Raw genomic sequence first — 26428 nt, forward strand, 5'->3', positions numbered from 1 at the left:
CCAGTGACAGGACAAGGGGCAATGGGCACAAACTGAGGCACAGGAAGTTCCGTCTGAACATGAGGAAGAACTTCTTCCCTCTGAGGGTGACGGAGCACTGGAACAGGCTGCCCAGGGATGTTGTGGAGTCTCGTTCTCTGGAGATATTCAAGACCCGCCTGGACAAGATCCTGTGCAGCCTACTGTAGGTGACCCTGCTTTGGCAGGGGTGTTGGACTAGATGACCCACAGAGGTCCCTTCCAACCCCTACTATTATGTGATTCTGTGATTCACCTGCCCAGTTGCCCTTAAGCAACAGATATGGGGCTCTGGAATGTGAGGGACCAGCCACAGAGGAAGTGGTGAAGGTGAAGCTCCATCCGGGGGGTTGCCCAGGACGAGTCAGACAGCCCCACGTATTACGACTGCCTTGGCTAAGAAAAAAAGGAGGGTCATTGTCATAGGCGATTCCCTTCTGAGGGGAACAGAGGGCCCGATCTGCCGACCGGACCCATCCCACAGGGAAGTCTGCTGCCTCCCTGGGGCCCGGGTTAGGGATGTTGCGAAGAAACTCCCTGGTCTGGTGCGGCCTTCTGATTATTAACCCCTCTTGGTAATGCAGGTTGGCGGGGACGAGATAGCAGAGAGAAGTCCCAAGGCCATCAAAAGGGACTTCAGGGCACTGGGGCGATTGGTTGAGGGATCAGGGGCGCAGGTGGTGTTTTCCTCCATCCCATCAGTGGCAGGGAACAGCACTGAAAGGGGCAGGAAAACTCACCTGGTTAACAGGTGGCTCAGGGACTGGTGCCATCGGTCCAGTTTTTGCTTCTTTGATCACGGGGAGGTGTACACAGCACCAGGCCTGCTGGCAACAGGTGGATGACAGCTATCTCATGGGGAAAAAGGATTCTTGGCCACGAGCTGGCGGGGCTCATTGAGAGGGCTTTAAACTAGGTTCAAAGGGGGAAGGGGACATCGCCCTGCTCACTAGGGATGAGCATAGGCCTGGCGTGCCAAGGCCAGGGGTGAGATCGACAGCCCAGCTCAAGTGTGTCTATACCAACGCACGTAGCATGGGCAATAAACAGGAGAAGCTGGAAGCCATTATACAGCAGGATGGCTACGACTTGGTCACCATCACAGAAACGTGGTGGGACAACTCGCATGACTGGCATGCTGTCATGGATGGCTACAGACTCTTTAGGAAAGACAGGCTAACAAGGAGAGGTGGTGGAGTTGCTCTATATGTGAGGGAGCAACTGGAATGCATTGAGCTTGGCCTGGGGGCAAATGAGGGACAAGTTGAAAGCTTGTGGGTTAGAATTAAGGGACAGGCTCACACGAGTGACATTACGGTGGGTGTGTACTACAGGCCACCTGACCAGGAGGAGGAGGTTGATGAGGCCTTCTACAGGCAGCTACAAGCAGCCTCACCATCACAGGCCCTGGTTCTCACGGGGGACTTCAACCACCTTGACATCAGCTGGGAAGACCACACAGCTAGGCAGGCGCAATCCAGGAGGTTCCTACAGAACATCGATGATAACTTTCTGATGCAAGTGGTGGAGGAACCAACAAGGAAAGGCGCTCTGCTGGACCTTGTATTAACAAACAAGGAGGGACTGGTGGAGGATGTGAAGGTCGGAGGTAGACTCGGCTGCAGTGACCATGAAATGGTCGAGTTCAGGATCCTGAGTGGAGGAAGCAGGGCGATAAGCAGGATCAAAACCTTGGACCTCAGGAGGGCTAACTCTGGCCTCTTCAAGGAGCTACTGGCAGAAATCCTGTGGGCAAGGGCTCTCGAAGGCAGGGGGGTCCAAGAGTGCTGGTCACTTTTTAAACGTCACTTCCTCCATGCTCAGAGCGGTGCATCCCCCTGAGAAAGAAATTGAGCAAAGGAAGCAGGAGACCTGCATGGTTGAACAAGGAGATTCTAGCGGAGATCAGGCGGAAGAGAAAGGTCCATGGAATGTGGAAGGAGGGACAGGCCACTTGGGAAGAGTACAGGAATGTGGTCAGAGCGTGCAGGGATGCGACGAGGAAGGCCAAGGCCCACCTGGAATTGAAGCTGGCAAGGGATGTCAAAAACAACAAGAAGGGCTTCTTCAACTACATCAGCAGCAAAAGGAAGGCTAGGGGCAATGTGGGGCCGCTGCTGAATGAGGCGAGTGTCCTGGTGACGGAGGATGCAGAGAAGGCAGAGCTACTGAATGCCTTCTTTGCTTCAGTCTTCAGTGCTAAGACTGGCCCTCAGGAATCTCAGGCCCCGGAGGTAAGAGAAGAAGCCTACAAAGAGGACGACTTTCCCTTGGTCAAGGAGGACTGTGTGAGGGATCGCTTAAGCGATCTGGACGCCCACAAATCCATGGGCCCCGATGGAATGCACCCACGAGTGCTGAGGGAGCTGGCGGATGTCATTGCTGAGCCACTCTCCATCATCTTTGAGAGGTCCTGGAGGACAGGAGAGGTGCCCGAGGACTGGAGAAAGGCCAATGTCACGCCAGTCTTCAAAAAGGGCAAGAAGGAGGACCCAGGGAACTACAGGCCGGTCAGCCTCACCTCCATCCCAGGAAAGGTGATGGAGCAGCTTATCCTGGAGGTCATCATGAAGCAAGTGGAAGAAAAGAAGGTTATCAGGAGTAGTCAGCATGGATTCACCAAGGGGAAATCATGCCTGACCAATCTGATAGCTTTCTACGATGACATGACTGGCTGGGTAGATGAAGGGAGAGCCGTAGATGTTGTCTACCTCGACTTCAGCAAGGCTTTCGACACAGTCTCCCATGATATCCTCCTAGGGAAGCTGAGGAAGTATGGGCTGGATGAGTGGTCGGTGAGATGGATAGAGAACTGGCTGAATGGCAGAACTCAGGGGGCTGTCATCAGTGGCGCTGAGTCTAGTTGGAGGCCGGTAACTAGTGGTGTCCCCCAGGGGTCAGTCCTGGGCCCAGCCTTGTTCAACTTCTTCATCAACGACCTGGATGAAGAGTTAGAGTGTACCCTCAGCAAGTTTGCTGACGACACCAAACTGGGAGGTGTGGTGGATACACCAGCAGGCTGTGCTGCCATTCAGCGTGACCTGGACAGGCTGGAGAGCTGGGCAGAGAGGAACCTGATGAGGTTCAACAAAGGCAAATGCAGGGTCCTGCACCTGGGAAGGAACAACCCCATGCATCAGTACAGGCTTGGGGCAGACCTGCTGGAGAGCAGCTCTGCGGAGAGGGACCTGGGAGTGCTGGTGGACGACAGGTTGACCATGAGCCAGAAGTGTGCCCTGGTTGCCAAGAAGGCCAATGGCATTCTGGGATGCATCAAGAGGAGTGTGGCCAGCAGGTCGAGGGAGGTTCTCCTTCCCCTCTACACTGCCCTGGTGAGGCCTCATCTGGAGTACTGTGTCCAATTCTGGGTTCCCCAGTTCAAGAAAGATGAAGAGCTACTGGAGAGAGTCCAGCAGAGGGCTACAAGGATGATGAGGGGGCTGGAACATCTCCCCTACGAGGAGAGGCTGAGGGAGCTGGGCTTGTTCAGCCTGAAGAAGAGAAGGCTGAGAGGGGACCTTATAAATGCTTACAAATATCTGAAGGGCGGCTGTCAGGAGGATGGGGCCAAGCTCTTTTCAGTAGTGCCCAGTGACAGGACAAGGGGCAATGGGCACAAACTGAGGCACAGGAAGTTCCGTCTGAACATGAGGAAGAACTTCTTCCCTCTGAGGGTGACGGAGCACTGGAACAGGCTGCCCAGGGATGTTGTGGAGTCTCCTTCTCTGGAGATATTCAAGACCCGCCTGGACAAGGTCCTGTGCATCCTACTGTAGGTGACCCTGCTTCAGCAGGAGGGTTGGACTAGATGACCCACAGAGGTCCCTTCCAACCCCTACCATTATGTGATTCTGTGATTCTGCTGGCGAGGTGTTTGCTGCTCTTTGACAGCAAAAAGCATTCTGATTCACAAACACCTATCTGGCTGAATTTGACCTGGGGCTTGGGGCGTGTGTGCGGGCACAGCCCCTGCAGAGTGGCTGGAGTCCTTCACGCTCTTACCTCGTTCCTCCCGCTGTCCCAAACTGGCATTAACTTGCCAGGGTTCGCTCTCAGACTTGCTGGGTTTCAGCTGGGCTTTCAGGAGGAGCAGCAGGAGACGCCCCAGTGCGCTGGCTCCAGACGGATCCCACTGCACCATGGTGGTTTTGGCATATACAAAAGTGAAATAAAAGCCACGGTCTCCAGAGAGCTAGCCAGCCAAGAGCGGATGAACGTTCACATTAATGTGTAATTAATGTGCAGTTCTGGCTTCAGTTCTTTTGGCAGTGCAGAGGTAATTACAACTGAACTGTAAAGCGTTGCACATGGGTTTTATTTACCACTAATAAGTGGCATCTGTTCTCCCTGTGAAATGTCTCAGCTGTTTGCTCTTGTTCAAGGAAACCAGAAGAACTCATTGTGTAGATGGCCCATGCTAACTTACATGCTTTGGCTGGAGAGCGAGCTTAAGGCCATGATCGCCCCACCACGTTTTCCTTTAGACTCTGCTTGCTTGTTTAACGCATCACCCCAGCGCCTGAGCCCATCACGACATGGAAGGGGGCACAGAGCTCCAGCCCCAGACCTGGAGGACGTGCTTGCATTGAAGAACCAGCACCATCTCTCCTCACAGCTGTCTCCCGGCACTGGCCCTTGAGCTTTTACAGTCTCCCAGCAAGAGCTGCTGCAGGGCCCTCGGCTCACTCCAAGCTGCAGTCACCTGGACTGCCTGGCGTACCTGCCACTGAGCCACAGCCAGCCAAATCGCTCGCTGCTGCAGCATCCGCTGCCTCGGCTGGCTTCCTGGCCTGGTTTTGCTCCCCACCACATTTCCTGAGGAAGTGAATGCTGGGTTTGTTAAGTGAATGTTGTGGCAAATGTGATTTAAGTGGCTGCAAATCCCGCAGAGAAGCCAGTTCAGTTAGGGCACAGAGCATAACCAGAGGTGGAGAGCATCTGAAACGGGGAGGTGGGAAGCACCAGCCAAAAGGCTCCTCGACAGAGGCTTGTGGGACAGACCTTTGCAGCTGGCCGATGTCAACCGAGGTGAGAGGCTGGGATGCAATGCACAGAATTACAAGGGTAAATATTTATTCATAGGCATGAGGTGTCCCAGCCAAATTGGGGCACCTGAATGCGGTTTTACATGGGGTTCTTATACCTTTTGAGTGTTCGGGTACAACACAATTGGATTGGTCACTAACCCCCACACTACCGATTACTAATAATATTAAAACTTTGCAAAGCTGCTCTATTTCTGCAGCATTCTTGGTGCTTGTCTATTGATCCAGGCATCCCTGAGGTCAGCCTTGCTTGAGTTACTGATCTGTGACTCCAGATGATGCTGGGAGGGTTTTGCAGATGTGCCAGAGGGGCTGGGATGCTGGCATTCTTGTGGTTGTCCCAGAGATAAAGCTGTCCTTTGTCCTTCATGGACTGCTCTAAGCTTCCCAGAGGCAAAGTCTTTCTTTCTAGGGCTGGGCTGTCCTTTCGCTTGTTTTACTTCAGCACGAATAATACCAGAGAGTCCAGTAAAATTCCACTACCTCGTCATATTTTACTGTATAACATACATATATACACACATATAAAAAAATATATAATATATAATATATTAAAATACATAATATATAATATATAATATAGATAATATTATATATATATAATATATATTATGTATATATAAAATATATATTATGTATATATAAAAAAAGTTCATACACTTTCATACTGTAAAGACTGATTGAAACTGGTAGTTAGGGAAGGGATTTTTCAGCACGCTTGCCAAGCCTGTGATGCACCAAAGCATCTGTCAGAGCTGCAGCTCCTTGCTGGCAGCATCCGTGTGCTGGGGTCCCGCCATCCCCCGCGCAGCCCCTGCTCGTGACATCTGCTGCGAGGGGCTCAGGCGCAAGCGTCTCGCCGCATGTGGGCTGACGGCAGCGGGAGGCTGGGCGATGGGTGGACATCGCTGCCGTGGGGAGCGTGACTCAGCTGCTGGAGCAAACTCGGGGCTCCCCTGGGCGCTGCAGCTTCTCGGCAGGGACCGCTTCTGCAGTGCGATTTGCTGGGAGGCTGCCAGCCACCCTGCCATCTCCTCCTCTCTGCAGGCAGCTCTGCGCTGCTCTCCAGTCATCGTCTGTGTCTGCAGCGACAAAATGACTCGCCGGAGCAGAGGGACACGGGGCTGAATCCCTGCGAGAGGCACAGAGCAGAGGAGCGGGGGATGCGGCCGGAGGATGCTGCGGGGAAGGTACAGGCAGCCTCGCTGGCGGTGGTGCCGGCGGGGAGGGTGGGCATGGCTCCTACGTGGCTTCGCACCCCTGTCCCCATGGGTGCTGTGACCACCCTGCGCAGCCCAGGGCTGCCAGGCCCCTCGGGGTGCAGACCCCTCCCGCGGTGCTCCGCGAGCCGGGGCAGTGCTGCCGGAGATGTTCTGTCCTTGGCCCCGGAGCCCTGGAGGACAGGTATGCTGGCTGTTTTCTCAGCACCGTTGCTCAGCCCTGGGTGCCTGCGGAGGACCCAGTGTGAGACCCTTTACTGCATGGGCTTGCCTGTGGCCGTGCCCCAAAACCCCAGCAGCCTGCCGGCTCCGGGGGGCCAGGAACAAGAATTACGGGTGTGTTTGACCTTATTTAGACAGCTCTTTCTCAAGCAATTAGAACTCCCGCGGGTTGTGCTGATGAAGAAAGCCGGTCTGCCAAAATCTGGCTGCTAAGGCCGGTGGGGCTGTCGGAGGGAGGCTGGCAAGAGGCTTCTCCTCGCTGCACTCTGCCTGCAGCAGTGCTGAGCCTGGGGGAAGGTGACGCGAAGGAAATGCAGTGGTAGCCATGATTTTACTCCACCACTCCTGTCCCCCACTAAGGGGGCTCCACTCTTGGGTGTGATGCAGAGTTTGGCTTGCAGAAAGGTAGCCAAAATCCTCCTTAAATACATTCCTGCTGACCCCACAGCTTTGCCAGTGCTTTACCTGGGTGCTGTGCTTCCTCCACTGCCTAATCACAGCTTCCCTGAGAGGATGCCATTCCCCTTCGGGCCCCAGAGACTCCCAGGGGCTTTTCCATCCTTGCTCCAGCAGTTTTCCAGTCTCAGCAGCTCAGGAGCTCACCAATGGGGGCTGTGAGCATTTGGGAGGGCTCAGGAGTTTTGTAGCCCCTGCTATACAGCATGCACCTCAGTTTTAGCTCTGGGGTCTCCAGGGACCTTTGCAGGGAGCATGAGAATTCCCCCTATGGAGGAGTGCCCTGTCTCTGCAGCCAGCGTGTTGGCATAGATTTTCCATGCAGGGCCACACTTGGGCTGCTCACACAAGAGACCTGGTTTCTGCTCTCCCTGCTGCCAGAAATATCCCAGCTGGCTGCAGTGGAGAGCAAGTGAGGAGAGCTGTGGGAGAGCGGAGCAGGCAGCCAGCAGCTGTGCCGGCAGGCAGAGTGCGCAGGGGCAACAGAATCATTAATGGCCTCAAGTTGCATCAAGGGAGGTTTAGATCGGATATTAGGAAAAATTTCTTTATTGAAAGAGTGGTCAAGTATTGGAACAGGCTGCCCAGGGAAGTGGTGGAGTCACCGTCGCTGGAGGTGTTCAAAAAACGTGTAGATAGGGAACTTCAGGACATGGTTTAGCAGGCATGGTGGTGTTGGGTTGACGATTGGACTCGATGATCTTAGAGGTCTCTTCCAACCTTAACGATTCCATGATTCTATGATTTTCAGAGGCTGACAGGCTGCCCGGGGGCAGCGTGGTGCATGCTGAGGCTGGTTCACCACCCGCGTGGCCACTGTGTCAGGACCGTGGTGAAGGTCCAGCACATTTCCCGGGGACATCTCTTCACCTGGTGAACGATGGACTGGATGCCCCAGTGCTTTAAGTCCATGGCTGTCCTTTTCTGCTGCACTCAGGATGCAGATGTTCGGGACCTCCCAGCCTAGGAACAGGAGAGAGGAGGCCAAGCGGAGCAAGACACTGCAGCCATGGCCGCGCGTGGCCGGCGCAGCAAGGTGCTCCCCTCTGAACTGAACAAGGTGTGCCCTGAGAGAGGAGACGACCCCGCCACACAGCCCAGGAAGATGAGTGACTTCGAGGTGGTCCCCAACCTCCAGCAGAGCACTAGCAGTGTCTCGAAGAGCAGACGAAAGGCACATTTCCCCACCGGCAGCAATGAAAAGGCAAGTTCAGGAGGTGCTGGAAGAGGGGGCAATTGGCCACACACGACGGAAGAGCGTTAATGAGTTATCTGGTGACTCATTAATGGCAGTATTAATAACAGATCACTTTAGTGTGAGAGACAGACAGAAAAACTCCAGACATCTAGGGTACATGTCCAGCATTCACATCTCCTGTCCTTAGAATAGACCTGGCTTTGTCCTTGCAGATAGCAATGGAGCTTTCTTCCTTCATATCAAAAGAAGCACCCAGATATGCCCCAAGCACCAGGGTGTCTGGCCCCTGGCACAACTTCTGGCCCTTTGCAGAAACCCTGACCCCCTTCTGCTTTTCATACTCCCTCAGGAAAATCTCATCTCGTGGATTCCTGAAAACATCCGGAAGAAAGAGTGCACCTACTTTTTTGAAAGCTCCCAGACATCAGATTCCGGGTAAGTCAGACAGTCCCTCATTTCCCTCTCCTGCCAGGAAAGAAGAAGGGGTGTTTGGTGACAAAGACACAGCACCAGAAAATCCCACCTTTCTGTCAAGGGTGTCAAGGGCCTTCACAAATTCCTTTTTGACTGGTCCTTCACCTTGCTGTGTGTCACCATGTGGCTGATATCCTGTGTCCCAGTGAGGAGTCTTTCCCATGCTTTCGCATGCAGTCGTTTCCATCCATGCTTCATCCAGAGCAACCTTAATATTTCTATCCCAAACCTCTACAGGCAGAAGTAATGATTTTTTGCTAAATTTTCCCCCAAACAATGCCTTTGTTTCTGCACAAGACCTGAGCCAGAGCACAAGCTGGGTGGGAGATACTGGTGCCTGTTAGTGAGAATGCCAACACCTCCTACCTTGGCTGAGGCAGGTGGGCCAGGTGGGCTTTGCCTTTTGGGTTGACTGTTTTTGGGAAAGTTGGCGGTGTGTGTTTCAGGAGGACTGTGTGCGAGTGCGGCTATCTCAGGGAACAGCACCTGGAAGATGCTGCCAAAACTCCCGTCTTCCTGGGGAAGGAATGGGACCCCAGCAGGCACATCCAGGAAATGCCAACAGATGCCTTCGGTGATATCCACTTCACGGGCCTGGGACAGAAGATGGGGAAGGTGATCTATTTTGCCCCTCTGGGGTGCATGGGGAGCCAGTGTTCAGGTCTTGCCATGGCAGATGAAATGCGAGTATTTCCCTCCTGAATGAGAGGAGGTTAGGAAAGCGTGGCAATGCCCCAAAGGAAACACTGACACAGCAGAGGAAGGGGGGTGGGACAGGATCCTTCCTCTCTCCCAGTCATGTACCTAGTGTCCTTCTGAAACCACGAGACTGGTCTTCATGCTGTGAGGCCCATGCTTCAAGGAGTGGCTGTTCCCTGTCCTCATCCTTTGGTTTGTCTTGGGAATGCTTGGTCCCAGGGAAGTGAAAGGGAACAGGATCATGCACAAAGACCTAGGGCAGCAGCAAAAGGACTCTGATGGGAAATGGCGTGAGAAGCCCCCAGTTCTTTGCTGGGACAGGAGAAATTGTGGCATGGAGATGCCCTGTTACCCTGACCCTATTTTTTTTACCCAAAACACATGTATACTCCCTTTTTTCCCAGTATGTACGTGTCTCTTCGGATACCCCTCCACGGGTCATCTACCACCTCATGACACAGCACTGGGGCCTCGATGCACCCAACCTGCTCATCTCAGTCACTGGAGGAGCCAAAAACTTCATCATGAAGCCAAGGCTGAAGAACATCTTCCGGCAAGGGCTAGCCAAAGTAGCCCAGACCACTGGTAAGAGATGCAGAGGCTCTCCCCGCAATTGCAGCGGGAGAGGGACGTGTCATCTGGCCATGCCAGGTTCAGTGAGCTGGGCTGCAGTGGAGACGCTGAGTTGGCCCAGGAGGTCTGTAGGTCCCTGTCGGGACTGCCACCACCAGGGAAGGACTGTTCTTGCTCAGTCGCTGCAAACAGTCTCATAGGGAGCTGGGCTGAGAGATGGAACACTGTGCTGAATAAGGCATCTCTTGTACTGCCAGGGCTTGGTGTAGTGGACAGGGAAGACACCTTCTGGGGGATGGAGCATCTCTGAGGACCAGGTGTTCCTGCAGCCATACAGGGAGATGCTAGGAGATTGCTGTGAACAAAGCCTCTCCCTTCCCAAGCCCCTCTCTGACCCGCAGGGGCCTGGATCATCACAGGGGGGTCCCACGCTGGTGTGATGAAACAGGTGGGAGAGGCAGTGCGAGACTTCATCCTGAGCTGCAGCCACAAGGAGGGAGAGATTGTCACCATTGGCATAGCCACCTGGGGGACCGTGTACAACCGGGAGAGCCTCATCTGCCCCATGGTGAGCCAGGCAGAGTTGGAGATGCGTTTGCTTTGCATACGCTGGGACTGCCGGGGGAGTCCTGCCAAGCACCATGGTGGGAACGGGTGCTTCAAGACGTGCCTGTTGCTGGCAGCCCTGGTAATACCCAGCTGTGCCAGAAGGAGTGATGGTCACGGGCTGATGTTAGCTGAGAAGCTGCTCTGTCCTACCCAGCGTCTTGCATAGGTGCTGTGCTTCTACTGGAAGGAACCTTGTGGGTGTGAGGGCAGGTGGAGCAGAGGCAGAAGAGCATGGGGCAAGTCTGATGTGAGGACTGCAAGGCGGGCAGGGACAGCTGTTTGGCCAGACTGTCACTGCATGCTGGCCTGTTCCCATGCCATGTGCTGGTTGCTTTGGGCATCTGGTGCTCCCCTGCAGCCCTGAAAGGCTTTTCCCAGAGTCTCTCCTCCCGCACCTTGCAGGGTGGCTTTCCAGCTGAGTACGTACTGGATGAGGAGAACCAAGGCAGCCTGTCATGCCTGGACAGCAACCACTCCCACTTCATCCTGGTGGACGATGGGACCCACGGGAGGTATGGGGTGGAAATCCCCCTGAGGACCAGACTGGAGAAGTTCATTTCAGAGCAGACCAAGGTGAAAGGAGGTAACGGCAATACACAGCCAGGCCTGAGGCAGGGGAGGGCACGATGCAGGATGGGCCATCCACCGGTAAGGGGTGCCCATCCTGGCCTCTGGTGAGACAGGCAGCTGTGGCTTCCCTGGAGGATCCAGGCAAGGGATTTGAGAGGACTAAAGTGACAAATGCGGAAACAGTTCCTCAGTGACACAAATCAAAGCGCCTTTCTCTGCCAGATGCTTGACTTATGGGGTCACCAAAGGTCCCCCAAATCTTCCAGTGCTGAGCTGAACATTGTTGTTTCTCCCAAAAGGCTAGGCCTCCAAGTGGGCTTCCAGGTAGCATCTTCTCACTGTGCAAACGATCCTCTATCCTGACACATGCACGCAGGTCTGGAGCAGTGCTCCCACCTTGCCTTTCACATTCCACCGCTCAGAGGGGACCGCATTCAGTTGCATGGCAGGGGACTGCCCCACGGGGAAGTGACCCTGGGCTCTGCTTCCTTGCAGGTGTCGCCATCAAGATCCCCATCGTGTGCGTGGTGGTGGAAGGAGGCCCTGGGACTCTCGATGTAAGGAACTGCTCCTGCCTGCTCCCAGCAGAGCTGAGAGGGGTGGTGGTGGGAGGAGGCAGCTCCTTGCCCGGGATGCTGCTCTCCCGGTGTCGGCGCAAGCATGGTGCCACGCTAGCTGAAATACAGCTGGACAGGAGTGCTGCGGAGCAACGGTGTGGGTCTCTGACTCAGAGAGGGTCCGCTGGCCTCTGGGTGGGATTAGGACCAGCCTCCCCGCTCTGTTGCAGACCATCTACAATGCCATCACCAATGGGACCCCCTGTGTGATTGTGGAAGGGTCTGGGCGTGTGGCCGATGTCATCGCACAGGTAGCCAGCCTGCCTGTGCCCAAGATAACCATAGCCTTGATCCAGAAGAAACTGAGCGTGTTCTTCCACGACACCTATGAGCTTTTCACTGAGGGCAGGCTGGTGGAGTGGACCAAGAAGGTGAGCCTCTTTTAGGCAGACAGCTCCTCTCACTGAGCTTGTGGAGATCAAAGAGGTCTGCAGGGTTCCTTGCCCATGAGCAGCTAGGCTCCCAACATGAAGTCTAAGGCTCATCTTCCACCAACCATCCATCTCCCCCCAGCCATGCTCAGCATTGTTCTGGTGGGCACCCCAAGGGCTCGAGCTCTGCTCCTCCACTGCCTGCTCCTTTTGGGTAGAGAGGTACCATTTTTGACCAGCCCTAGCCAGAAGGGGAGACACAGAACAAGGGGTCTGCAGGCAACCCAAGGGAAGCAAGGAATTGCCCCACACAGGATAGGGAGCTGTGGGAAGCAGCAGGGAGGAGATGCTGCTGCTAATTTCTTGCCCATGGCTCTTCTTGTAGATCCAAGACATAGTGCGGAGCCGGCAGCTCCTGACCATTTTCAGAGACGGTAAATATGGCCAGCAGGACGTGGATGTGGCCATCCTCCAGGCCCTGTTCAAAGGTGAGAAGCAGGGAGCTGCTTGCGAGGAAAGGGCAAGGTGAACGGGGTGGGGGTCACAAGTCACCTCCTGCAGCTGCTCGACTTATGGGGTCACCAAAGGGGTCCCCAAACCTTGTGATGATCAGGCAGAGATGTTTCTCCCAAAGGGCCAGGCCTCCAAGGGGTCTTACAGGTGGTATCTTCTTGCCATGTAAATGATCCTCTGTTCTAACACATGCAGTTTGCATGCAGCATCCCGAAACCAGGACCACTTTGGTCATGAGAACTGGGACCACCAGCTGAAGTTAGCTGTGGCCTGGAACAGGGTGGACATTGCTCGGAGTGAGATCTTCACAGATGACCACGAGTGGAAGGTAAGAGAGTACCTGTGCTGCTTGTCCAGTCAGGCTTACAGCTTGTAAGGTCCCACTTGAGGACCGTGGATATTGAGGGCACTGTTCACCTCGGCTGTGCCTAGGGAGGGTTTCTGAGGGCAGGTCTTTTGGACCCTGAACTCCCACCACATTGCCAGGGGCTCTTAATCTGTCTTGTCTTTCAAAAGTGCACTCAAACCCCCAAAGCAGAGGTGAACACACCCTGCAGTTCATTGCTTGTAAAGGTCCTGTTTGACTTAGAATTGTTTACAAAGGTGATTGATCAGTATTTTGTTCAAAACCGGTGTATTTTAAAGATAATCCACCAACCTAGAGGCAAAAATACCTCTGCCAGCTCTGCCTTGTTGTTGCTGTTCCTGCCACATTGTCAAATGGCAACTCGTCTCTAAACTCAGCCAGCCTGGCAGTTCCCTGCTCAGACTTTGCTACGGAGTGGGGCAGGGAGCAGCACAAGCCAGCTGTGCTGTCCCACGCCTGATCCAGCTGTTGAGTCAAAGCTGAGCAGGGTTTTCTGGCCTTCCTGCTGGGGTTGTGGGACTTGGAAGGGATTTTCCCATTTCGTTCGACAGCTTGGATTCCCCCAGCTCACATACCTTTCATGGGACTTGGAAGGGCTTGTGGGAACCAGGATCCTGAAGAGGAAATCTTTGATGGTGTGAAAATGCATGGCCTGAACAAGATCTACACCTTTGCTGGGAAGGGAGGATGAGGCAGGCTCTCAGATTAGCCGATGCAGGCCAGTGCTGGGTGGGTGCTGCAGCCCTGGACCGATGTGGCTGGTATGAAAAGCTGAGGCTGAAACCAAGCTGTGGCAGAAAGTCAGCAGGCACCTTCCTGCCAGGACAGACATGTACCCCCTTATCTGTGGGGTTTGTTTTCACTTCTGAGCACATATGAAGTTTGCTTTGGAAAGGAAAACCCCACAAAGGCTGAACTGGGTGACCATCGGGAGCAGCCAGTCTCCCCACGGCTGAGATCCAGCCGGCAGCACCGTGATCGTTCAGTTGAAGAGTTGTGCACAGGGGACAAGCCTGTGAGGCACCATTTGCATGGCGCATCCCCATGATCTGAGCAAAGAGGGTCTACCCTGTACCCTGCCCCATCCCTCCACTCCGCAGCCAAGGGAGCAGAGGGCTTCACTGCCAGAGAAGAGTACATACTAATCCACAAGTGTGTCTCTGGGGGATGTCCCACAATTCCCAGTACCTCCCAGCTGCTGTCTCACACCCAGAAACTCCTTGTGTGCTCAGGGATAAAATCTTCCCCCTGATTGAGTGAGGAGCATGGTAGGGCCCTGCTCTGGGGCCATGGAGATCCTCACCTCTACCTCTGGCCTGCCAGCCCACAGATCTTCACCCTGTGATGGCAGCTGCCCTGATCTCCAACAAGCCAGAGTTTGTGAAGCTGTTCCTGGAGCAAGGAGTGCGTCTCAAGGAGTTTGTCACCTGGGACACACTGGTCTACCTCTACGACAACATGGCACCATCCTGCCTCTTCCACAGCAAGCTGCAGAAGGTCCTGCTGGAGGAGAGAGAGCACACAGCTGGCTCCAAAATGCCAAGGATCCAGCTGCACCATGTCTCCCAGGTGCTGCGGGAGCTCCTGGGACCCTCCACACAGCCTCTCTACCCCAAGCCCAAGCACACGGAGCGGCCCCGGCTCTCCATCCCTGTCCCACACATCAAGCTGAACGTACGCATCTCCAGGTTACGTGGTGGCAGGGTTGCATTAGGGAGGGGGACGCTGGCTCAAGAAACCGTCCTGGGTCTCTGTCCTCTTGCCTGCTCAAGAATCTCACTTGAAGTCCCTTAAAGCCCTGTCCAAGTCATCTGCTGTGCATTCAAGGTGCTACTCCTGCACTCCTACGCCTGCAGCACCATGTAACGGGGTGGGGGCACTGGGCAGGATGGGCACATCCCCACATGATCCTGACCCTAGAAAAAGTGGCATTTCCAGGACGAGTCCAGTCTGGGCCACCCCGCTATCTGCAGCAAAGATCTTTCCATGGGTGGTGGAGGCAGGCACCCAGGGTTCAGGGGTGGCTTTGTGCTGCAGGGCTGTCTGCTTTCTGCAGCCTTTTGGCAAGGGAGCAGGTCTGATCATCGCATGCCTTGCAGGTTCAGGGGTCAAGTCTCCGGTCACTCTACAAGCGCTCTGCTGGCCGAGTCACCTTCACCATGGACCCAGTCCGTGACCTGCTGATCTGGGCTGTGGTCCAGAACCGCAAGGAGCTGGCAGAAATCATCTGGGCCCAGGTATCACAGCCCAGAGCTGTCAGTCCCAGCTAAGAGGCTCAGTTGGTGCCAAACCTCCCAGCCCCAAGAGGAAAGATTGCACCGGCTGGCATTTGGGATGGCAGGCGAGCTGGCCCATGGCAGTGCCCAAGCCTGAACCCCAACCAAATGTGAGCCAGCTAGTGAGCCTGTGGACACTTGATGTTCATCCCCAGGCACACACCATGATGCCAGATCCCCCCCCTTCCCAGCCAAAACATACGCTGTGGGCAGAGGGGATATGCTAGGCTGGAAGAGTGCTTTTCCTTGCAAAGGCAGAGAGGGCTCAGCACACCACAGGCAGGACACAGGGGCACAGCAGCTGTGGTGGAGAAGTCTTCCACCCATAAACAGCATCCCGAGGGCAAGAAGCAGTGTGGCTGGTGGCATGGTGAGCATGCCGTGCAGAGCCATGGAGTCACACTGTCCCGTCACTCAAGGCTTCCCACCAGGAGAGCAGGGGTGTCCCTGGCTTCCCTGTGACAGTGGGAAGGGGAGCACAGCTCAGCCCCTGTCACAGCAAGCTGTCCATCCTGAGCAGCAGTCTGCTTGGGACACCCTCTTTCCCTCCCATGCGAGCCGTGGAGGGCTTGGCAGGACTTCCAGCACTTGCAGGACAGGGCGCAGAGCCCCACACTCCCTCTGTCGTCTTCTACTCCAGAGCCAGGACTGCATGGTGGCTGCACTGGCGTGCAGCAAAATCCTGAAGGAGCTTGCCAAGGAGGAGGAAGACACCGACACCACTGATGACATGCTGGCCCTGGCCGAGGAGTATGAGCACAAGGCGATCGGTGAGCGGGAGGGGACCAGCAACCCAGCACTGCTCTCACACCCTGAAGGACTGGATAGCTTTGCCCTGGAGGTGTCTCAGGGTGATGGGTGGGGTGGGTGGTGCCAAGCAGCGTTCCCCTCGTCACGGTTAGGGTTGTGGTATTGTGAGGGCTGTGCCTAGGTGGTGGTGGTAGCCTAGAGGGTGTCACTGCATGGTGCAATGTCCAGATCCTGCTGCAGAACGTGACTCTGTGGGCGCCTTGTGGAGCACCAAGCTGGCCCCAGAGCTCAGCATCATCTCCCTGGTCCGTGCCTGGCCAGGCGTGTTTACAGACTGCTACCGCAAGGATGAAGAGAGAGCCCAGAAGCTCCTCACCCGTGTCTCTGAGGCCTGGGGGAAGACAACCTGTCTGCAGTTGGCATTGGAGGCCAAGAACATGAATTTTGTGTCCCATGGGGGTGTTCAGGTGGGTTCCCAGCAGTGGTGCTTGGAGGGGAAGTGCCCAAGTGTCTCCCACCCCAGATCCAGGGTTCCTTGTTGGCAGTGGTGGGACTCTGCCCTGCAGCCCCACTCTGACAGAGGGGATCTTCTGTAATCACTGCTCCTCTTCCTCCCTCCTCACAGGCCTTTCTGACCAAAGTCTGGTGGGGGAAGATGTGCGTGGACAATGGGCTTTGGCGGGTGATAGTGTGCATGCTGTTCTTCCCACTTCTCTACACCAGCCTCATCACCTTCAGGTACTTCTTGCAGCTGGGCCATGCGTGCAACAAGGCTGGCTGGGAGAAGATGCTGTGGCATCTCCCAGGGTGGCTGAGCCCCACTTCCACCCTTGTTCCCCACAGGGAGAAGAGGCTGCAGCCTGTGGGCTGCCTGACGCGCCTCCGAGCCTTCTTCACGGCACCTGTCGTCATCTTCCACATGAACATCCTCTCTTACTTCACCTTCCTCTTGCTCTTCGCCTATGTCCTGATGGTTGACTTCCAGCCGTTTCCGTCCTGGCGGGAGTACCTCATCTACTTCTGGCTCTTCTCCCTGGTGTGCGAGGAGACCCGCCAGGTACGGGCAGGCAGAGCAGAGGCTGGGAGGAGGAGGGAGGAGGGAGACACCCCCCTTCTGAGTGCTCCTGGAAGGTTCTGCATAGCTCACTTTCCCAGGCTGCTTCTCATGTCACCATCCATTTGGAGAGGTCCCAGCGCGAGGGACTGCCAGATCCTCCTGTCTCTGGGGCCGGAGGATCTCCTTGGCTGTGTCTCGGCTAGCTCTGTGTACTTGCAGAAAGACATGCTGTTTTGAGCTGAAAACATCAGGAGATGGAGGGCCTACCTCCTTCCTTGGGCATTTATTCCCAGAAACATTTCCAGGCTTTGCTTGACATTTAATTTTTTTCCACTTTTGCTTCAACATCTCAGTGCCTTCCTTCACCAGACTATAGAGCCCCATGCCTCAGGTATCTCCCCATGCTCCTTCCATGCCCCTATAGAAAATCCTGCAGGCTCAGATTAACTTCGGGTGAGCAAAAGCCCAGTGATAGCCAGCAGATCTGCACAGTCCCTCCCCTCTACAAGGCACGTGAGTATCTTATAAGGTTTTCACTGAAACACCAATCCCTCTTCTCTTCCCAACAGCTGTTGTATGATCCAGATGGGTTTGGGGTTGTGAAAATGGCTTCTCTGTACTTCAAGGACTTCTGGAACAAGTTGGATATCTGCGCCATCCTAGTCTTTATCACCGGGCTGACTTGCAGGTGAGTTGCAGACCCGCTTGCCTGGCAGTGCACAGGCTCAAGCTACAGCTGTAGGCCACAAAACTAGTGTGAGAATTGTGCAGGTTTTTAATTGCATTTTCTTCTTCCAAAGGCCAATGAAGATTATTGCGGTCACGTGATTCATCCTGACTAATTTGTCTCTGCTTTCAGCTGCTTTTAGGAGAGATGTTTTTCATGCCACAACTCTCACCCAGCACTCTGGGAAAGCTCGCTGATATTGCAGCAATGTAATGCTGCGAGATCAGAAAAAATCCCACACTGGTGGCATTGAGATGTTTCCTTTCCTCTCTTCTGTGCTCAGGCTGATCCCATCCACTCTGTATCCTGGGCGCATCATACTGTCACTGGCTTTTATCATTTTCTGCCTGCGTCTGATGCACATTTTCACTGTCAGTAAAACCCTGGGGCCCAAGATCATCATTGTGAAGCGCATGGTGAGAGCTCCCCTCCATCCTGCCAGACTGATCACCTAGAGCAGCCGCATGCCTGCACGGGCTGGATGTGCCACCCGTGTTCTCCTATCCTGGAGCGGGGTTTGCTCCAGGACAAAATTTTGCTTCCCTTCTGTCTTTGCAGATGAAGGATGTCTTCTTCTTCCTTTTCCTGCTAGCAGTGTGGGTGGTGTCCTTTGGGGTTGCCAAGCAGGCCATCCTGATCCACAATGAGGAACGCGTGGAGTGGCTTTTCCGTGGTGTGGTCTATCACTCTTACCTGACCATCTTTGGTCAGATTCCCTCCTACATTGATGGTAAGAGACACCGACCTGTGACAGCGCATGGCGAGAGCAGGGTGGCTGCGACAAGGCTGAGGGGTACCAAGTTCATGCTGCAGTCTGCCTAGCTCCTGCCGTGTTGACCCACGGAAGTGCTGCACAGGGCTCCTCTCCAAGCACAGCACAGGGCCAGGAAGCAGTGATGACAGGGTGTGGAGATGGAGTTCTGCTCTGGCTTGTTGGGAGCATTGCCACCAATGCAAACCAGGGACTGCACCTGCCCAAGTGATCAAGAGAGCAGACTAGCAAAGGCACAAGAGCATGAGATGACCCAGCTCAGCGCCACAGCTGCAAAGCTGGTGGCAGTGAGCAGAGAATCATAGAATGCTTTGGGTTGGAAGGGACCTTTAGAGGTCAGCTAGCCCGGCTCCCCTGTGGTGAGCAGGGTCATCTTCTCTTCAACTAGATCATGTTGCTCCGAGCATCTGGGATGATGCAGTTTGAGGTCAAATCCCTGCCTGCTGCTAAGCTCCCTCAATGTTGTCCGCTTTTAGAGACACTATGAGGTCTGGCTGCAGTGGAGTCATGCCATACTCTCTTGCAGGGATCATCTTCAGCATTGACCAGAGCAGCCCCAATGGAACTGACCCCTATAAGCCCCATGCCGTACTCTCTTGCAGGGGTCAACTTCAACATTGACCAGTGCAGCCCCAATGGGACCGACCCCTACAAGCCCAAGTGCCCAGAGACAAATGAGGACAACAAGAAACCCATCTTCCCAGAGTGGCTGACAGTCATCTTACTGTGCCTGTACCTGCTCTTCACCAACATCCTCCTCCTCAACCTCCTCATCGCCATGTTCAAGTGAGTTTGGCCTTGTCCCATGGTTCTGACAGTGAATCAAGCTGGCTTTGCTTGCAGGCTTGGCCGTAGGCAGGGCACCACGCACTGAAAAAGCTCAAGGAGGGTCCTGGGGCACATCCTGACCAGAGCATATGGGTGCTTTGGGGGGTTGTATATTCAGTGGAAGTAGCAGGTGAAGGCCAGGGCTGATCAGGGAGACGGGTAGGAGCTAGGGCACCATATAGACATGAAGTACACCCTCATCCCCACGGCACGGCTGATGCCTGGGCTCTGGCCCAGCTATACCTTCCAGCAGGTCCAGGAGCACACGGACCAGATCTGGAAGTTCCAGCGGCACGACCTGATCGAGGAATACCATGGTCGCCCACCTGCACCTCCACCCTTCATCCTCCTCAACCACCTGCAGATCCTGGTCCAGCGAGGCTTGCTGCGCAGGCCAGCCACACGCCACAAACAGCTCAGTGAGGACCAGCACCTCCCCTCCTGCCCTTTGTCCCCTCCCCAGGGCATGGCACCATGCACTGAGGCATGAGGCTTGGTGTCTTGGCTGCAGTACCATGGTTTGTGATGCCCAGGTATCTGACTACACTGCCATTCTCTTCCTCTGGCAGAAGAGAAGCTGGAGAAGAACGAAGAAGCTGCCCTTCTCTCTTGGGAGATGTACCTGAAGGAGAACTACTTGCAGCACCAGCAGTGCCAGGAGAAGCAGAACACGGAGCAGAAGATCCGAGACATTGCGCAGAGGTACCAGCACTCCTGAGACAGGCACACCCTTCTGTCCTCTGGTGTCCTGGCCAGGTAAGGGTTTTGGTTAGTGCAGGGGGGGCTGCTGAGGGTATTCCACTCTGCACTGTCCCTCCAGGGTTGATGTACTGGCAGAGCTGCTGGACTTGGACCGGGTGAAGAGGACAGGGCTGGTGGAGCAGAGACTGGTCTCTCTGGAAGACCAGGTGAGGCAAAAGATGAGTAACTACCTAAGAAAAGTGGGGTTTTCTAGGGCCTGAGTCAACTGAATCAGGGCACAAGAGAAACCCCCTCTGAATCAATCCCCTTTCACACAGTCTGAGTTTCCTTGCCAAAACAATAGCATCTGAGAGGAAAAGGTTTGTGGGATATGTTCTGTTTGACTCCAAAGAGAACAGGATGAAGGCGGGAAGTGGTGGGCTGAGCCCCTGCCTCCACTGGTCACCCAAGCACTTAGATCTGACCCAGCTCTTCTCCTTGGCCCGAGAGGACCCCCCAGACATTCTGGAGATGGGCGACTCTCTGCCCCCTCGCTGTGAATCTGTTCCACACTCTGCACAAGCAGTGGGGAGCCCAGGATCTCTGAGATAGAATCATAGAATCATTAAGGCTGGAAAAGACCTCTAAGATCATCAAGTCCAACACCACCATGCCTGCTAAACCATGTCCTGAAGTGCCATATCTACACGTTTTTTAAGCACCTCCAGGGATGGTGACTCAACCACCTCCCTGGGCAGCCTGTTCCAATGCCTGACCACTCTTTCAGTAAAGAAATTTTTCCTAATATCTAATCTAAACCTCCCCTGACCCAACGTGAGGCCATTGCCTCTCGTCCTATTGCTAGTTACTTGGGAGAAGAGACCAACACCCACCTCACTACAACCTCCTTTCAGGTAGCTGTAGAGAGCAATAAGATCTCCCCTCAGCCTGCTCTTCTCTAGAAGAAGCCGCTCCTCATAAGACTTGTTCTCTAGACCCTTCACCAGCCTCATTGCTCTTCTCTGGACACGCTCCAGCCCCTCAATGTCCTTGCAGTGAGGGGCCCAAAACTGAACACAATACTCGAGGTGCAGCCTCACCAGTGCCGAGTACAGGGGGAATGATTCTATTCTATCCTGTCCTACGACTCTATAATTCTATTCATGATGATGACTGCAGCACGGCTGCTGTTTCCAATTGCATTTCCACCTGCTTCAAAAAAAAAAAGTTTCCCTTGATAGGGTGTTCCAAGCCGAGCATCAGGGCACAGCGAGTATTGCTGCTGCTGTAGGGGACGAGCAGCCAGGAGCCAAGGGCAGCAGTGCTGCCTGCCAGGGCTGCACCCCGCAGTACTCAAGCAATGGAGCTGGGGGCTGGGGGAGCTGACCCTCTCCTGTCCCACGCAGGTCCATCAGAGTGCCCAGGCCCTGAGGTGGATAATGCAGGCTCTGCAGGGCAAAGGCTTTGGCTCAGGCGAGGACGTGCCACCCGTGGGTAAGTAGAGCCCGTCTCCACCCCAGCAGCACAGGGGACACCCGGAGCCCCGCGCTGGCACCTACAAGGCTGTGGACCATGGCTCAGCAGCTCCTCGCACCCCTCTGTTAAGCAGCAAGGCACAGGCAGAGGTTCCTTTGGTACAGGGAGGTCTGGGGGCTCTGCGAGGCCACCCAGCCCCTCCTGCAGCCATTCCTACCCCCAGCACCAGAGCCCTCCCTGGAGCTGGTGGCTGAGGCTTTCTGCTGCAGCATCCTTGGGGAAGTTCCTCCAGGGCCTGCTGGAAGGGATACCTGGGGCCAGGCCCCCAGGGAACATCAGCTTCCCCATGGAGAGACCCAGTCAACTCCCTCAGCAGAGCCGTGGTCCACAGCAGCGGACTCAGCACCCTGCTTTGTGGGACCTTGCTGTCTGTGTCTGCCTCACAGGGTCCAGCAAAGCCTCGGAGATGAAGAAGGTTGACCTGGAGGGGAAACCCGAGGAGACCCAGCCGCTGTACCATGTGCTTGCCCGAAACCTCCTGTACCCAGGGTCTCACACGCTTCGCTTCCCTGTGCCGGACGAGAAAGTGCCCTGGGAGGTAGGAGCTGGTAGAGGCACCAGCCCTCCAGCCAAGACCCTGAGCTCAGCCCCCGAGCAGTGCTCAGAGCCTTGTGTGCCTGGGGAATGATGCCATGAGTTGGGCAGAGGAAGGGACTGGGGCAGAAATTGTCCCCAGGGGTCCCAGTCTCTGCCTGCCGCCGGAGCAGGGATGCAAGGGGGGCCTGACACAGCCACATGCTCTGCAGGTGGACTTCCCACTTTACGACCCTCCCATCTACTCAGCCGACCACAAGGACATGGCTGTGCAGGACCCGTTCAGCCCGTGAGTGTCCCCCCATGGCTCCCTACTCCTCTGCCCCTTCCCTAGGTGGCACAGCCAGCCCTCCCTGCCGGGCTGCCTCCTGCCTCCCAGCTCCTTGGAGTCTCTCCTGAAGATCAACTACAACACCATGGACGGGCTGATCGACCGGCAGAGCTTCCACGGCCTCTATGCTGTGGAGGACGGGCTGCCACTGTGAGTGCCTCCGTTATGGGGAAAGATGGGATCGGTGGGAGCTGGGGTGCCCGGCTGTGGGCAAAGCACAGGGGAGATGGAGAATCTGGTGGGAGCCTGAGTGCATCCATCCCCTTACCCTGTGGCTAATGGTGGGGCAGGGATAATGTCCTCAGAGCTGTCCCCACCCCCAAAAAAGCCAGCACCCCAGAAGAGGTGCAGTGCCATGGTGAGAAACCTGGGGACGCACTTTAGAGCTTTGATCAACATGATGGGGTGTGCAGAGAGACCCTGGCACCATCCCAGCCCACTCGGTCTCTCCTGGCCAGGAACCCCATGGGCAGGACGGGACTGCGAGGCCGTGGGAGGCTGCACTGCTTTGGGCCCAACCATGCCCTGCACCCCGTTGTGACCCGGTGAGTGCGTGGGGACGGAGAGGTGTCCTTGCTCCAGGACGGGGCTGGGGAGATGGAATGGAAAAGGGGGCCCAAAGGCACCTCATAGAGACTGGGAAAACCCACTGCTGCCCATTCAGCCACTGCTGGGCAGGGGCAGCTGAATCCAGCTGCAGCATAACAGGGGCCTCTCTCACAGCTGGAGGAGGAATTTGGATGGATCCATCATCAGGAAGAGCCTGAAGAAGATGCTGGAAGTCCTAGTAGCCCAGTACCCACTGTCAGATGTCTGGGCTCTGCCTGGGGTAAGAGCTGGTGGAAACCAGCTGGCGCAGAGGATCTGGGGCTGGCCCAGCCCGACGGCTGGATGCCCCACGGACAAGGGAGGAACACTGCCGGGTGTCACGGCCTTGTCCGAGGAGGTACCTCTGCCCCTCCCGCAGAGCAGCCAAGTGTGGGGCTGTGCTGCCGAGAGGGCTGGGGGAGCAGCGGTGAGGTTACATACCCCCACCCACCCTGACCCCATGTCTCCTGCTTCTCCCTCCTCCTCCTCCGCATCTTCAGTTCTCACATGTCCTCCATGACATAAGCCATTGGCAGAGCGTCCTTTGACAGAGAAGTCCAGACGTTGAATGAGGCATCAGATACGTGCTTAGGCACAGCTGAGAACTTCTGGCAGGAGAGAGAGGGAGGGAGGGAGGGAGGGAGGGAGGGAGGGACGGAGGGAGGAAGGCACCATCGCTTCTTGCTGCTCCCACCAGACCTTATGGCATCTTCTGCAGTGGTGGCAACTACCTGATAGCCAAGCTGGTGGCGGTGGGGGTGGCTGGGCTGGTGGCAGGCCCCATGGCTGACATCTGCTTTGGCACAGGGGTCACTGGAGCCAGGCGAGACACTGCCACTGAAGCTCAAGTGGATCCTGCGTCGGGAGTTCTGGCCCCAGTTCCAGAACTTGCTGAAACAAGGCACTGAGGTGGGGGGGGGCACGCAGGTGTCCCGGTGGTGCAGGGGCAGGCGGGTGTTGCAGCGGTACGGGGGCACGCAGACATCACCCCAGTACAGGGACACACGGGTGTCACGGCGGTATAGGCACGTGGGGGCATCACCACGGTACGGAGACATGTGGACGTCATGGTGGCACAGGGGCACGGGGGTGTCCCCAGGGTACAGGGGCAGGGTGCTTCACCCCCTGGCCACTGCTCCCACCAGGAGGAATGGCAGCGGGAGGTGGAGACATGCCGTCAGGGCCTGGCGCCGGGCAGGGGTCTCGGGGTGGGCTGCAGACATTGGTGCCTGTGCCTGCTGCCGTCGCTCTCGATGGCTCCAGCTGCAGTGGGAACAGGGCGCTGGTCTCCAGTGGGTCAGAGGAGCTGTGGGCCGATACCCCACCACCCCCGGGGCCTCTCGGAGCCCTCAGAGAGGGGCTGAGGGCTCTGCTAATGGCGCTTCTTCACTGTGCACAGATACACAAGGGGTACCTTGACGATCCCCGCAACACAGATAATGCCTGGGTCGAGACAGTCACTGTCAGCGTGCACTTCGACAGCCAGAACGACGTGGAGATGAAGCGGCTGAATTCGGTACGGCCCCTCACCTCTGCAGCTCCCCTCCCGGCTCTCGGTGGGCACGGGAGCCAGATCTCCAGACCCACCTCACCCTCAGCAGGAGTGCACTTCTCCAGCTGCGTGCAGTGGAGGAAGAACAGGGGGGTGAACACGGGGTCACTGCCCCCGGGGCCCCAAAAAGAAAGGGCAGGAGGCTGGGGAATGGAAGTGCTGCTGAGCATGGCTGCTGAGCCCCTCGCTGGCAGCGCGTACGTGATGTCTCTGGTCCCCTTCCAGTTCCTCCAGGGCTGCGATCCGGAGCTGTGCATCCGCTGGCAGGTGCTGGACAAGAGGATCCCCCTGCACGCCAACCACAAGGAGCTCCTGCACAAGGTCTCAACCCTGCTCGGCGCCTACTACTGAGTCCTCTAGCAGAGGCCAGGGCTCCTGCTGTCCCCAACCAGGTTCTGGCTGGGACCTGGAGCTCTACCATAGCTCACCTGTGAGACCGTGGCAGCTACGGGAGACTAGGTGCTTTGGTTGCCTCTGTGAATGTACATTGCAGGTTTCTGGGAGGAAAACTGTACCCTCCCCAGCAGCCGTGGGCAGGGGCTGCCTGGGCAGTGCCTACACAGCATCCTGGTCACCTGAGCCACCAAGCTCAGCCCCAGCTTGTCTCTCGGTGTTTCCACATCAGCCACAGCACTAGCCCAGGGCTTGGGCCAAGCAGAGCCACAGGGCTGTTCCTGCAAGGTGTTCCTTCTCTCAGCTCCCACCTACTGTGTGGGCAGTGGGGACTTGCCAGCCCCAGCTACCCCTCCACCCAGGGTATCCATCAGGCGTCTCTGCTCCACAGCTCCTGCTCCGAGTCCTGGCAGCTCCACTGCCACAGCTCCCAGAGGATTCCTCTGGAGAAGGCTTGGGGTCTTTGAAACCTAGAGCTCCTGACTGCCCTGCAAGTCGCTCCTGTGGCAGCTGTCTCCATACCTCTGGTTACCTCAGACCCAACAACATGGTCCCGAGCTGTGATCCAGCACCTCTGCAGGTGTGAGCAGCTTTTGGCTTATATACCTATGGTTTCTTAGCTCCACAGAGGTCCACTGCCCATGTCCCATACTGTTATGTGATCCTGCGTGTGTATGCTGAGCACCATCTTGTAGCTGACCTCCTTCCCTCTGAGCCAGGGCACCAGCTAAATGCCACCTGCCTGCCCCCATCCCCTTGCGTACATGGACGGAAAGGGGCAGCTCGCTGGGACCCGGGTGATCCATGCTCTGTGGTCCCTTGGGCAAGTAGCAACAGGAGAGAGGACATCAGTGTGTCCATCCCAGACATCTCTGCTCTTAAGCTGTGTTTCACTCACCTTTTGTGTTTCCTGCCATGGGGAGAACAAGGCACTATGGAGACATTTCTCGACAGCCCAGAACAGCCCCACGGTGGCATATTATGCCTGGGGCTGCTCAGGGAGGGCATTCAGTTCCCCCAGCCTCTTCCGATGGACCTGACACTGGCCGGCCCGGGCTGCTCTTCCCATGCCGCTGGCCACCACAGCACAACAGCAGTTTCATCAGTGATGCACTGGGGCTTGGCAAGGTGGGGGGAGGGGGGAGGGGGGCGGGGAGGGGTCAGACTGGCAGTTTAGTCAACCCAGCTCAATAAACTGTGTGTTAAATAACTAAAGGCTGGTAGTCCATTATGGCTGTTTAACCAGGAGGCATTCTCAGAGGCCATGCGTGGAGCACACTTCCAGGATGAGCCCAGTCTGAGTGTTCCTACCCCCATTCTCGCTGCACAAACCCACTTCGCTTGCAGATTCACCCCCCAACACTGGCTGCAGAGATGACTTGATGCATTTGGGGTCAATGTGAGGAGCTGCTGAACAGCAAGCTGCGTGCCAAGGCAGTGGCACAGCACCG

The 26428-nt window shown here is 56.0% G+C and overlaps 1 protein-coding gene across 5 annotated transcripts; it reads left to right on the forward strand.

Annotated features, from left to right (window-relative positions):
• Nucleotides 1–5885: 5885 nt before the first annotated feature.
• TRPM2 (transient receptor potential cation channel subfamily M member 2) lies at nt 5886–26104 on the forward strand. 5 transcript variants are annotated; one of them, XM_075417751.1, is made up of 33 exons: nt 5886–6253; nt 7899–8165; nt 8509–8594; nt 9080–9248; nt 9737–9917; nt 10307–10473; nt 10917–11097; nt 11580–11641; nt 11872–12072; nt 12458–12560; nt 12792–12913; nt 14276–14626; nt 15052–15189; nt 15869–15998; nt 16207–16445; nt 16604–16716; nt 16822–17035; nt 17605–17723; nt 18046–18178; nt 18321–18492; nt 19137–19320; nt 19600–19781; nt 19932–20064; nt 20183–20270; nt 21450–21537; nt 21966–22117; nt 22326–22402; nt 22493–22594; nt 22903–22989; nt 23168–23273; nt 23840–23941; nt 24432–24548; nt 24810–26104. In XM_075417751.1, the coding sequence occupies exons 2-33, from the start codon at nt 7971–7973 to the stop codon at nt 24933–24935; spliced, it is 4620 nt and encodes a 1539-aa protein (XP_075273866.1). In that variant the 5' UTR covers nt 5886–6253; nt 7899–7970; the 3' UTR covers nt 24936–26104. The 5 variants fall into 5 exon arrangements, with proteins under 5 accessions (XP_075273866.1, XP_075273867.1, XP_075273869.1 ...); XM_075417752.1 differs by having other exon boundaries at nt 16219–16445; XM_075417754.1 differs by having other exon boundaries at nt 14276–14521.
• Nucleotides 26105–26428: the final 324 nt, after the last annotated feature.

This window comes from Opisthocomus hoazin, chromosome 4 (assembly GCF_030867145.1).
Source record: "Opisthocomus hoazin isolate bOpiHoa1 chromosome 4, bOpiHoa1.hap1, whole genome shotgun sequence".
In the NCBI taxonomy this organism is placed as follows: domain Eukaryota; kingdom Metazoa; phylum Chordata; class Aves; order Opisthocomiformes; family Opisthocomidae; genus Opisthocomus; species Opisthocomus hoazin.

Excerpts from the sequence above, each read along its gene's own strand:
- TRPM2 (XM_075417750.1), top strand. The coding sequence starts at position 7,971 with ATGGCCGCGCGTGGCCGGCGCAGCAAGGTGCTCCCCTCTGAACTGAAC. Across the intron at positions 18,493-19,136 it reads GATTCCCTCCTACATTGATG|GGGTCAACTTCAACATTGAC; the intron begins GTAAGAGACACC and ends ACTCTCTTGCAG. Across the intron at positions 22,403-22,492 it reads GTGCAGGACCCGTTCAGCCC|CTCCTTGGAGTCTCTCCTGA; the intron begins GTGAGTGTCCCC and ends CCTGCCTCCCAG.